A 13,923-nucleotide genomic window follows, 5' to 3' on the forward strand; every position below is an offset into this window, starting at 1 on the left:
CCTCTAGTCAAGGATGTATTCTCTTGAAGGTATATCGCAACCTGGTTTATACGTATATGGATAGAATTATTAAAATGCGAAGATGACGTCACTACAAGGAAAAGTGTGATACTCGTAAGAACCTGTGCTTTGTGGGGACCAACCGCCGTTTCGTGTACTACTTGCGTTTCCTGTTCCTAAATAGCTGACCACCACGCATTGAGAGAGAGAGAGAGAGAGAGAGAGAGTGTGCAAGAGCGTGTTTACCTTAGTTATCAGGGCGAGACGAAAGCTCTCATCCCCGGCCTGCTTAGCCACGACGGCAGTAAGTAAGACATTGACAACAAGCAGTGCAATAGAATACCACTGCCGACACACCCAGTCACCCACTAACACACTCTCACTCGTGTTCTCCTTCGCACACTCGCTTTTCTCCCCTGTTTATGGGCACTAGTCGAATTCACACGAACTCTCTCCACGTACTCACACTCTCTCCGGATGCAGACACGGGAAATTACCTAACAGACTCCCAAAACGTACTTATTTTATTTATTTTTTTCCACTGACTCTCATTCTTCCTTGGTTTCAGGGAAATTCACTCTTACCTCAGCATACCCCCTAACACGTGTTCCTACACTGACTCATCCATTCTTCTCGGTTGCAGGCACACGTCATATTTATTCCTTAACTTAATAGACATCCTCAAGACGTAGTACTCTTCACTGACTCACGTATTTTTCCTCGGTTGCAGGCACATGTCAAATTCCCGCCGGATTACCCCTACTCCCCGCCTTCCGTCCGCTTCCTCACCAAGGTCTGGCATCCTAACGTGTACGAGAATGGCGACCTGTGCATCTCCATCCTGCACCCGCCCGTCGACGACCCCCAGAGCGGCGAGTTGCCCTGCGAACGCTGGAACCCCACACAGGTACTGACACTCTTCTTCTTGTTGGAGTATTGTCACTCCAGCAGCTCAGCTTTTGATTAATGAACATTTCTCTGACTTGCCTTAAACAGGTACTGCAGAGACCACATAGGTTACAAATCGCCTAGTCACTAATTCCCCAACACAGGCACTGTAACGCCAACATATGTCCTTAATCCTCCAGACAGGTTCTTGCCCCTTGCACAGGCTCTGAATCCCACCACACATGACACTTCAGAATTACTGAGTTCCTTACATAGGTGCTGAATCCTGTATATAGACACTGAACACCTTAAACACATACACTGAATCCTCACAGAGTCCCTGAATCCCCACATAGTTTCTCTCTCTCTCTCTCTCTCTCTCTCTCTCTCTCTCTCTCTCTCTCTCTCCAACCTATGATAGGATACAAGGCCATTGGCTTCTTTATTAATACCATCGGCTTCTTTATCTATTAATACCATCACAGTGTCAAGGAGAAAAGCATTCCACCTTGATTTTTTTCTCCACTGACATAAGCTGATCACTCGTATTATTTGCTTTAGGAATGTGTTGTTTACAAGGAGGCATGAGCTAGTGGTAGAGAGGTGCATAGTCCACCTCATGGCATCTGTCATTTACTCAGGGAATGTGTTTACAAGGAGACAAACCATTGATAGAGAAGTGCATAGTCCATCATCTCTTGCATCAGTAGCTCTTGGGGATAAGCTGATATGGTTTGTGTAGCACTGTTATGGACTGATTGATTGCTGAGAATGTGTTGTTTGAGGAGGCGTAAGCAAGTGAGAGAGAGAGAGAGAGAGAGGGAGAGGGAGGGGGAAGTGCACAGCCCACTCCCTTGTATCAATAGGTCTTGGGGAATAGGCAGGAGTGGTGACTTTGTGTAGCATTGTACTGATTGACTGATTGGGTATAGGTGCCACAGCAACAGGCCATGGATGAAGGGTTGACTGGGCCCTTATTGGATTTTGAAATGGACTGTTGGAATGATTATTTGCTGTCATTCCCTTTCCTCTGTGTTTGAAGTTATCAGAGGTGAAGAGGGGTTGACAGCTTCAGAATTGTATCGGTGAATAGTGTTGTAGTTGTGTTCATAGTACTAGATTTTCATGTCATTTCTTTCACTTATTTAAATCTTTTGCTTCTGGGTGGGATGAATTTGTGCATAACCAAGAGTGCTGAATTGTGAACTGGTGAATGGGACATGAGTGGGGAGGCCTGTGTACCAGTGAGGGGAAAGATGCCACCAGTGGAGTCTGGTAATGATGAAAGTCCAAAGTCGCAGTTTTGTATATCTGAGTGCAAGATCAAGACAAGCACAGAAAACAGGATATAACCATATTTGTTATCTCTCTCTCTCTCTCTCTCTCTCTCTCTCTCTCTCTCTCTCTCTCTCTCTCTCTCTCTCTCTCTCTCTCTCTCTCTCTCTCTCTCTCTCTCTCTCTCTCTCTCTCTCTCTCTCTCTCACAAAAATTTGAAAAATAGAATTATAGCAATCAAGACCAAACTAAGAAAAAGATGAATAACTCATAACAGAGCAATGTACACTTAAGTGGTGTGTGTGTGTGTGTGTGTAGCCCACATAGCTAGTTGCAACAGGATACAAAGTCTTGTCAGAGCTCAAATTTCCTGTCCAGGTCTTCTTTTCATGTTTTTTTTTTTTACTTGTGGATGTTGTTTGGTTGTAACTTATTTTCTATACTACCATTTGGAAATGTCAGTGCTTCTGTTATGGAAAACATTTCAGTATGTCAAGTGGATGTACCATTTGTTTATCAGATATCTATTACCAAATGTTTTCTTACTCATCTTTCTTCATTTGATGCATTCAGCTGGGCATCTTTTTTACTATCTCCATTTATGAGTTGGGGACTTAGACTACTTATGCAAGTTTATTTATTTATTTATTTATTTTATTTATTTTATTTATTTTTTTTTTCATTTATATTAGCATCTGTCGTTTGTTGTATGACTTGAGAATTTATTTTGAATATATCAATGCAGCTAAGTAATGTAGTCATTTCCATGGCCAATCAGAGGAATGGTAAGGATGTGGGACCCCTTCAGGTACACCAGCCACTCAATTGCTGTTGACTGATTTTTAAACATTTTAATCTTCCATCCATTTTAAGAATAGTCATATCCAGCCAGGAATTTTCCATTTTCCAAGAAAACTATAGACTGTACAAGGATAGAACTTAAGAACATAAGAAATAAGGGAAGCTGCAAGAAGCCACCAGGCTTACACGTGGCAGTCCCTGTATGGAAATATACCTACCTATTTCCACCTATCATCCCCATCCATAAATCTGTCTAATCTTCTCTTAAAGCTCCCTAGTGTCTTGGCACATAACAACAATTTGATTACCGAGTCCAAATATAAAAACCTGTTCTTGTGCTATACATGATAGAGAGGTGGCCCACAAAAGGTACTTGAGCCTTCCATCACCAGAATCTCATGCTCTTTATATTTCTGCCTGGAACTATGCCAAGTCTAGTTCTCCAACACAAGCCAAAAACTCCTTCATTAATAGAGACACTGACTTGTACTTAAGTAAGTGTTTGTCTCTCCCTCATACATGTGTATTGTACTATGGCCTCCCTTTCAGTTTTCTGGTACTTTCATTTTAGAGGCTTGTCTATGATGTCATGGAGTGATCATGTCAGCTGTTTGAGCACATTCTGTCAAAACTCATCCACAAGCCATGGAGCTGAGCCAGTCTCTCTGTTTTCATAACTTTTCTCGCATGAAATTCTTGCTCATTTATCAGCAACTCATTTTACTTGTGTGATAACCTTTGAATTGTTGGTGAAGTAAGCTATGTACACTACTTATATAGTATTGACTACTAATCTGTTATTCATTACATGTTTCAAAACATTACTGCCTCGGTCATTCACGAGCTCAAACATTTTTCCTTTTCTCACTGTGTAGTATAATGTTTTCCAACTCATAATCTTTGTACCTTTGGCTTTGTACATTCATTCTGTCTCTTCAAACCTTAATTAGATTCTTATTTTTACACTATCTTCATATTTAATGTCTCCAGTTTATTCTTAAACATTCATTTCCTTCCTACTCTGTTCTTCACTAGCCTCTTAAGAATATGTATGTCATCATGTTTCTCTAGGAAAAGCCAGGTGGTTTGCCTTCTTTCTTAATTGCACAACTTCCTTTATTCCTTTTCTTCCTGTTATGTGGTGTCACTCAGGTCACCAGTGAGTAGTAGTGTGTTTCTACTTAGAAGTAACTTTTTTAGGTTCTTCCAGGAACTCCTTTATTAAGCCTGAGACAGCTGTGGGTTGTCCTTTGTTAACTTTCAGAGCTCTAAGAAACTGTCTGCAGGGACACAGAAAAAAAAGAGCATATGAGGCAACTTTTCATCTTATCTAGCCCTATAGAGACTGTTGAATGAATGAGAGAGTTTAAAAATTGTAGGTGATTAAGGAGGAAATTGTGTAGCTGTGAAAAGGGTTCCTGATGTTCTATTGTGTGCTAGTGGGGGTGTCTAGCTTGACTTGACTGTTCCCATCATATTAGTTGTTGCTTATTCAAATCATGCATTTATAAGTTACGTACTTTCTAGTTTAGCATTTCACTTCTTCAATATTTTCCTTGGCATAATCTACATCTCCAGTATTTTAGCCATTACTGTTACTGTGACTTGCGTGATTTGTAACAACCATATTTCCCCGTTTGGTGATGTTTGCATAATCTGATCTATCGTTATCTTACTTATTCTCTTTATGTGATTTCCCAAGTTTCATGTGTGTCACTTTCCTCCTCCCAAGATTTTGTTGTTCACCCTTGTTTGATCTTTCATAACTTGTTCTCAGTCTCACATTCTAGTGCTTAAAAAATTTGTAGGCATCCTCTTTTTATCTATTTTGTCTTCAGTACTACTCACCAGTGCAGTTAGATTTTCCTCATATATTGTTTAATTTTTTACATATTTTTTTTATTTATTCTTTTTATTTTCATACATTTTTGCCTCTTACTCCTTTCGCAATCTCATTTGTTATCATTTTTCTCTTTGTATTTCCTTTCTGTTCTCATCTTTCCTTCATATGTATCATAATATTTCTTAATATTTCTTGTTTTTCCAACTCATCTTGTTTCATAGTGTTTTCCATCTCTCTCTCTCTCTCTCTCTCATCTCTCTCTCTCTCTCTCTCTCTCTCTCTCTCTCTCTCTCTCTCTCTCTCTCTCTCTCTCCCTCTCTCTCTCTCTCTCTCTCTCTCTCTCTCTCTCTCTCTCTCGTCTCTCTCTCTCTCTCTCTCTCTCTCTCTCTCTCTCTCTCTCTCTCTCTCCTTCTCTCTCGTCTCTCTCTCTCTCTCTCTCTCTCTCTCTCTCTCTCATGAGAAAGGTGTTGATGCTTTGGCTCATCAGTATCAGAATTATCACAAGCTTACACATAGAAAAAAAGGGGAAGAATGAAATAAAGATTAGTCCTGTTGTGCTCCACTGTAATCTTGATTGGAAAGCAGGAAATGTGCCAGCACTTATATCCCACAAACTTAAGATTGAGACTTGTAATGACTTAAATCTTTGCCCTTAATTTGTGCATTTGTGTTGACTCAAGAGTGAAATTAGTACTGCAGGAGTGCTAAGTTTTCATTCTTGCATTTGTGTTAGATAATTCAAGAGGATAGAAAATAAGACAATGTATGTTAAGAAGAAGGAGTGCAGAGGACACCAAGGCATGGTCCCCTTCTACATAAGGAACTGAGAGACAGTGGATGGGCAGGGCTGAGATAGACAGCATCGCTGCAGGGATGGGGATATGCACATAAGCATGGCCCGTGATGTCTTGATGCAAGGTGTATTTAGTTGTGTCAGGTGTGTGTTAATGGTTCAAATCAGACAGTCAGTTGATAATAAGACACCTGTGATAGAGTTATTCAGAGCAGCAACCAACTGCCTCACAAGAGTACAGGTGGGAATCCCATATGATAAGGATTATCTTGCAGTTCTGTGCCATAAAATATTACTTTATACTATGAGGGAATTCTAGGTGTGAGGCAAGGCTGTTTGGGAAGTGTTGGTCTGATACCAATAAAGTCTGATTAGCAATAAAGAGTTCCACCCCAACTCTTCCTCTGATTAGAGTAGGTGTCCAAAGGTGTGAGGCAGCTGAATACTGTGCAGAGAACCATCTCTTCTGTCAAAGAGAAAAGGAAGATTTCTGCTTTCCAAAAGTCTCGACTCTGAGAAAGTTGGTGGACAGCACCCCTAACTCTTTTCACTCCTCAGTATCCTGATACTGCCCCTCATCAGCCCCACACTTAACAAATTTGTATTCTTGTGTTACCTCACTCAGTCCTTGAAGCTTCTGTTCATTCTTTTGTTCCTCCTTTACTTTAAATTTTCTGTTTATTCTTTTGTTATGCCTCCTCCACTGACCACAAGTACAAGTTTTAATTTTTAAGTCTATTCATGCTTGGTCATGCAGCTTTTTCATCTACATGTGAACACTTGGGGAAGTAAAGTATGTCTCTGCATCATAATTTCTCCATGCCAAGGCTGCACAACTGCCACCATCCTTATAATGTTAATGAAATATAACATGAATTGTAACATGGAGGGGAGAGAGTTTTATTTTTGTGAAAGAAAGGAACATATGAAGGAGGCAGATTGGTCTGAAAAACATGTGCAGGGAAGTTTGAAACTGTGAGGCCAACTTTAGCAGAATGAAGTACCAAAGCAAAGCTCTATCAGCATTATGGTAAAACTACCTCCGTTGGTACTGACTGGAAACAGTGAAATGTGACTGGATGAAGACTGATGTTTGAACTCTCAGTTATTAACAGCTGTGTTATGGTATATCAGGTGTGCAAACAGATGGGCTTTTGCTAATGTGAAGCACATTGTAATGAGTTCTGGGCTATAGTTGTGTATATATTAATTTCTTTTTGTGCAGGATATGTAGGGAAGACAAGAGTATTATATTAACAGGAAGTTCATGAACATTTTGCTTGTCCAGAGTAAGTTGTCTAAATCTGTATGCAATAGATGATTGCTATGAGTTGTGAGGGTGGGTAAAGGTACAGTTTAGTGTTGTGTGAGGGCAGGTGACTCATCTTTTCACTCAAGATATTGAAAACAGTTGTCCCATATTTATACTCATTGTTTTGTACAGTACATGTAAAAATTTAGGTGGCCAGACATGCATTAGTATTATGCACAGGCTTCAGCTTTGTGCTCTGTGCAGTAGACTGTAGATGATGCTCTCTCTCTCTCTCTCTCTCTCTCTCTCTCTCTCTCTCTTCTCTCTCTCTCTCTCCTCTCTCCTCTCTCTCATCTCTCTCTCTCTTCTCTCTCTCTCCTCTCTCTCTCTCTCTCTCTCTCTCTCTCTCTCTCTCTCTCTCTCTCTCTCTCTCACTCTCTCTCTCTCTCTCTCTCTCTCTCTCCTCTCTCTCTCTCTCTCTCTCTCTCTCTCTCTCTCTCTCTCTCCTCTCTCTCTCTCTCTCTCTCTCTCTCTCATTTCTAGCAAGCCTCAAGTCTGAGAAGGAATTTCCTGCTAGTGATCTCAGAATTTTTTGTACAAGAGAGTGTGCCAGGAGGTCTGCACTCATCTGTTTGCCTTACATACATTTCTTTGCACCACAGAATTTCTCTCCAATCTTCATGGTGCCTGGCAAGTGGATGTCATATCCTGAGGTGGCCAAAGTTTTTATCCTGATAGTGGAAGGATTGCCTTGGAAAGAAATTTCTGTGGATGTTGAGTACCTAACGTTGTTCTATCATCACAGGCAATAAAAGTGGTTGAAAAAGGCTGTGTCTGACTTTGTTATTCTTCCCAGGAAACCCAAGACGGGATGCTCCAGGAAAAATAATCATCACTAATACTTATAAGGAGGAGAAGTGGTCAGGAATGCAAGAACCCAAGATTCATGGCCTGAAAAGTATAAAAAATGCATCCTGAACAGCTGAGTGATGTTTCTTAGCAGACTGTTTAGTATCACTTTACCAAATTTTTATCACCAATCCATATTGGAACATAAAACACTAATGTGTTACCAAGAAGTTAAGACTCAACTTTGAATTCCATACTGGTTATGTGGTCATGTATGCATAATTCATCACATCAGGACCACTGACATTAGTGGTGGTTTTGTGGAAATTCCCTTGTATGAAGGAAGAGGATGATGTGTCGAGGAGGAAAGGGTCTTTATGTAGGGAGGTGAGGTTACCTGTCATTTCCATATCTCAAGCCTTAAGATTGGTGACCATGCAGCCACTCCCATATTGACAAGTGTTATTGTCACACAGTACCCTTGTTCACAGCAGCAGTATCAGTAGGTTTAACACTCAGACTGATGTCATGTTCATGGGGTTCGACCCTTGGATTTATACCAAAGTTGCCCTGATTGTGTGACACCAGTTCTGCCATCACTCCCTCCTATGAACCACACTTCACTAATGGTACCTAAGATACTTTAGTACCTGCCACTCCCTCTGTGGTATCGGCATGGAATTGAAAAAAGTGTTAGTCAGTGTAGTTTTGCAGGCATTTTCATATTCCTCTCTTGAAACTGTTTAAGTTCTAGAAAGAGGAAAAAACTGAAACAGGTAGAGACTTGTAGAGTTTACCAGTGAAAGAGATAAAAGAGTAGAGATGATGGTTAAAGTCTATCTTTGGGAGTTTGACAGAATATGGTTGAAAGTAAGTAGAGTCTCATGCAGCAAGACCATGGGAGGGAGAAGGAATGCAGTTAACTTTAGAAGTGCTGTAACCTTGGATATAACAGTAGATGATAGCAAGAGGTTTGACAGTGCAGTGGAATGTGAATTTAATAAAGGTTAGCTAAAAGAGGAGAGCTGATAAAACAAAGCTTTTAACCATTCTAGTTAATGTACAGTAGTTGGTTACTTCATTCTGGAAATTAAAGCTGTTTTTGTTGTTTTTGTTGTTCGTGATTACAAGACTTATTCCATATCCTTTAAGTATTCCATATCCTTTAAGTATTCATCTAGGGACAAGTCTAGTAGCACGGTGTAATTAATGGAAATTTTTTACTGTAATCAATGATAAATCAGTGTTTGGTCATGAGAAGGGTATTATTACCTTGCTGAGGTCACTCATCCTTTGTATTTACATACATATGAATAATGTTTCAAAAATTTATTGCATAGAAAGTGAAGTCATCAGCAGGTGTCTTCAACTCGATGTCTTATAAGTATCCACATAATTGAAATTACACTAAACCACAGGAGCAGGAAATGCATGTGTCATTTTCATTGAGTGTCATGCTTGGATGAGAATGACACACACACACACACACACACACACACACACCAGTGGCAGGCTGTCAGAGGACAGCTAAGTGTTGGGCAGGGTCACTGGATCAGAGCATATCATTATATAAACAAGCGAAGGACATTTAAGCAAGAGGTTACTACTGCCTGTACATACTAGTTGCTATTTAAGGAATATTCATTTTGATGTTTTGTTTTGATGCATCCTTCTTTATTGAATGTAAAGAAATTGCTTATTGATAAGATGAACTTTTGTCTGTGTCTCTAGCATGTAAGCACTTGGTTCCTCTCCTTCACACACACACACACACACACACACACACACACACACACACACACACACACACACACACAAATATGAGGATGAGTAGGTGAGTTGAAGCAAAGAGAATTGGGGCACAGTTTAATACCTTGTTTCCATTTCAGAATGTTCGCACAGTGTTGCTATCGGTGATTTCGCTGCTGAATGAACCCAACACATATTCTCCGGCCAATGTGGACGCCTCAGTAATGTACAGGCGCTGGCGAGACTCCAAAGGGAAGGATAAAGAATATGAGAACATCATAAGGTTGGTATTTAGGCGAGATGTGAGTGGTGGGTACATGTTTTTGTTTAAAGAACACATATGCATACAGAAGCTTTGTATACATGTATGCAGAAGATTCACTCAAAATGAACTGTATTTTATTTGTTTGAATAATGCCAATATGATTCAGTAATCAAGATGAGAATGAAGTCACACTGCCTTTGTTTATCTCATTCAGTTTAGTTTGAACTCGTGTACCTTTGTAACATCATGTCTTGTTTCCAACTCTTTAATGCTTTTTTTTTTAGAAAACTAAATTTCTTCATACTGTTTGCATTAATATTTTTGTTTTCTTATCTACCTATTATTTATTTATTTATTGTCATTTTTTCACTTATCTTTTTTGCCACTTTATATCAAGAGAACCTTCCTCTCTTCCAGTTCATACTAACATGTATATATGTGCCATTGTTAGGTTTGTGTGTGAATGTCACTGATGCATGTGTATTTGTAGTTTTCTGTCTATTGCTGTGGATATGTATTTGTGTGTGTGTGTCACTGATGAATATGTGTTTGTGTGGTGGCAGGAAGCAAGTGATGTCGTCACGGGTGGAGGCTGAGCGGGACGGGGTGGTGGTGCCGCTCACGCAGGAGGATTACTGCATCAAAACCAAGGTCAAACCTGACGCAGAGCCTGTGGACATGTACGACTTCTATGATGACGACTATGATATTGATGATGACGACGAAGAAGAGGAGGAGGAGGACCTTTCTGGTAATGGTTAGCCATCCCCTGTTTGTCATTGTACATATATATATTTTTTTTAAAGTTTATACTGTATGTGTTTGCCTGTAAGGGCACCAAAGTTTATTCAGTTTATGTAACATGCTAAAAGTCAGTTCTATTAAGAAATAGAGCTCGTTTTTTTTTTTTTTTTTTTTTTTTTTATAGACAGTCTTAATATTCATGGAGCCTCTCATGATAAAAAGTACACACACAATTAAATGAAGCTTGTAGGTCATTAAATGACTTGCCATTTCTCCAGCAAATAAGCTTACCTTCACAGATCAGAATTTTGTCTTGCTCACTTTCTCTTTCTTTATTGGCCTCACTGTTTGAAAAATTTGCAAATATAATTTTCCTTCCCTGGAGAAATACTCAGTATCATTGGAAGTTTTTCTCATTTTAACTTCCATTTACATTTATGAAAAATGTAAACAAAAAAGTTGTTGAGCTTCTGTACTTTTCTCAGTATTCCCACATTCATGTCTTTTGTGCTGATGATTTGCATCTCGTATGTAATTCACATTTGTGTTTGGTCATGTTACCAGGAGAAATTATGTGTAACATGTACCAACTTCAGATCAGTGTGATTGTAATGCTTGCAGAGAACATTGAAAGTATATAGAAAATTTGAACAGTATTATATTCAGAGACGAGGTATATTGCACAGCATTCTGCTTGTCAATGGTTATATTATTTTCAAAATATACTCGTGTACTTGATCCCCACTCAAAAAAAAAAAAAAAAAAAAAAGAGGCTGGGAACTCCATAAGGCATGATGTCATTGTTAGTGATGGGTGTGGACAGGACATATTCTGTATCCTTCAACCAACTAATGAGACAAAGATACAGAGGTAATATATTTCATTGATAGAAGTTTTCCTTAATATTGGTGCACCTGTTAGGCATGCAGATTCAGTGACTGCTACCCCTTGCCCTTATGAACATTACTTACCTAGAATATTGTAATGGTTACATAGTATTTTCAGTTGATATAACTTTTATGACTTTATTGAGACTTTGCTGATACATTTTCACTATGGCAGCAGAAATTGATGACGGTGACGACAGTGGAAATGGAGAGTCGTGATAGGCTGGCGGTGGCATTGGAGGACGTCTGGTTTCCGGCTCGAGTGCTTAAACGTCCATAAGGAATAGAAGACAGAAAATAAGTCATTCATGGTATACTTGTTCATGGTGTTGCTGACGATGTAAATGGATCTTGAGTTTCTCCTGAAGTGCTGTGGTGATATAGGATGAAGGTTAGTGGAAACTTCCACCGCACCTCCTCCCATACATCATGCTTCCCTCACACTCTTACTACTATTGGCCCCACACAGCTGAAGACTATGCCCCCATACTTTTAAGGACTAGGCTCCTCAGAACTAAACATTTGGCTGCACTTGAGGTACTTGCCTCATTCAGCTGAAGGTTTAGTTCCATACAGCTAAGGACTTAAATTTGCTGGTTTGGACTGTGTCACATTAGACTAAGAACTTTGTTTTCAGCTGAGGTCAAGTACAGTAGAAATTAGCCCACACATTGATCCCCAGCCAAGGACATTGCACCACAATTGAAGGTTTAATGTCACACAAGAAATGACTTTTCCCAAATGCATAATTTTTGGTTACACACAACAAGGGACTTTGCTCCATACAGGTGAAAATTAACGGTATACAGCTGAGAACTTGGACTGTACAGACCTGAGGAGAGTCAAGTTCCCTCAGAACACATGGTAAATAACTGTTTTCCACACTATGTGGTGTTCCATGAATTGAAATGTGTGGAACCTGACTGGTCTTGTTCCTGACTTGTTCTTCAAACTGCTCCAGCTGTTTATGAACTCTGGGTATAACAATAGCAACAATAATGTGAAATAATTTTTGCAATTTTATCTTCTGGTAAATCATTAATTTTTAATGTGAAGTTATGAGAGGAATAGTTGCATAAGAAATTACTTGATGGTTGTTTCATGAATTACCTGTGTAATGAAGAGGGGTCTGAAATGTAAAGAAAATGTGCAATTACAGCAACTTTATGGATGGAAGACATGTACTGCCTCCACTGAAAGTTTCAAAGTATTGGCATTAAGGAAAGAGTGATTATAGAGATGAATGTGACATTGTGTTGCTTGGTGACCTGCCTCCCTGACAGTGCTTCAGTGAGAAAATGTAAGGAAGGAGGACACTCAGGTTAGCAGTGTGTGGTGTAGGATAATACTTCTAGTAGTGATAATGTGTATGTCTGAGAAAGTATGCCATTAATACCATGTCAAAAATTCTCCATTTCCTTTCTTAAAAATTCTTGCTGCAAAGTATGACTCCCCCTGTCAAGTTTTTTTCCACTTCACAAATAATAAATCCATCCAAATTTAGATATATACCTACTTTCTGCTACACGGCCTCAGTATGACCCAACCACACAGTGAGGGCATATCACACTGTGGGTCACATGTTAAGCTAAGCTAACACCTAGGCCACTTTTCAACCACCTTATGGGCACTTTTCTGGGCCACCTTGGAGCTTCCTTCATAGATGCTGAGTGTTGGGAATTTTGTTTGTATACAATGTAAATTCTGATTGACTCCCTTTGAAGTTTACTTTCCACAAACTAAGCTGCCCAAGGGGAGACTATGTGGAAGAGTTGACTTGAAAGTTAAATGGAGGAGGTTTACTGCAGGAGATTCATTGTACATAACTCATTGTCATATTTATAATCACCTTTTCTGTGAACAAATGATATGAGGCATGTTACCATGATGAGGAAACAACATGAGTTTAAAGTGACAGTTCTCCTACAACATTTCAGCAGCTCAATGCCTGTGAATGGACATTTGCTCATTTCTCTGTTGTGTTCTCTCAGTTATGATGTTGAAAGTATTACCTTTAGTAGAGTTCATAACGATATTGGCACATGACCTCACAAAGTATACCTTTTTGCACCATAAAAGTCCTTGAATTGATATATTAGAAACTGATTTTTAATAGCATTCTTTGTAGTATAGTGTCAAAAAATATTCTTTGTATGTATGATATTTTTAAAGTTACAACATCACGTTGATTTGTGCGTTAAGCATTTAAGTATTTACCTGTCGTATTTTGTTCCTAGTGCAGATATTTTTATTGGAAGCAAAAGTCAAAGAGGTGTGAAATGCTGTACTGAGCAGGAAACAGACTGCTGCACTTTTGTATGATAAGTAATTTAAGGAGATGCAGGCTTCATTTAGTGTAATAAAAATATTGTTACAACTCATTGAGTATTTCTTGCTCCATCCCTTGAATCATTGCCATAGGAGAAAGTTAGTGCCAGTTCAAAAGCCATAATGGGATAAGGTAGATCCATGCCATGTTAATGGTGATATGCTACACCTAAGAGAACATGTGAAACATGTGAAAATGCAGACTTGTTAAAAGAAAAAAAAAAAAAAAATGTTAGGCTTTTCCACCCC

At 39.3% G+C, this 13,923-nt stretch overlaps 1 protein-coding gene across 1 annotated transcript in view; it reads left to right on the plus strand.

Annotated features, from left to right (window-relative positions):
* Positions 1-13,723, plus strand: part of LOC135104165 (ubiquitin-conjugating enzyme E2 R2-like) — a 30,492-nt gene extending 16,769 nt beyond the window's left edge. Inside the window, 4 exon segments of the mRNA XM_064011246.1 lie at positions 731-907; positions 9,591-9,733; positions 10,279-10,472; positions 11,522-13,723. Coding sequence (XP_063867316.1) covers positions 731-907; positions 9,591-9,733; positions 10,279-10,472; positions 11,522-11,565 — 558 coding nt within the window. The 3' untranslated portion in view covers positions 11,566-13,723.
* The last annotated feature ends 200 nt before the right edge of the window (positions 13,724-13,923 follow it).

Source organism: Scylla paramamosain, chromosome 10 (genome assembly GCF_035594125.1).
Source record: "Scylla paramamosain isolate STU-SP2022 chromosome 10, ASM3559412v1, whole genome shotgun sequence".
NCBI lineage: Eukaryota > Metazoa > Arthropoda > Malacostraca > Decapoda > Portunidae > Scylla > Scylla paramamosain.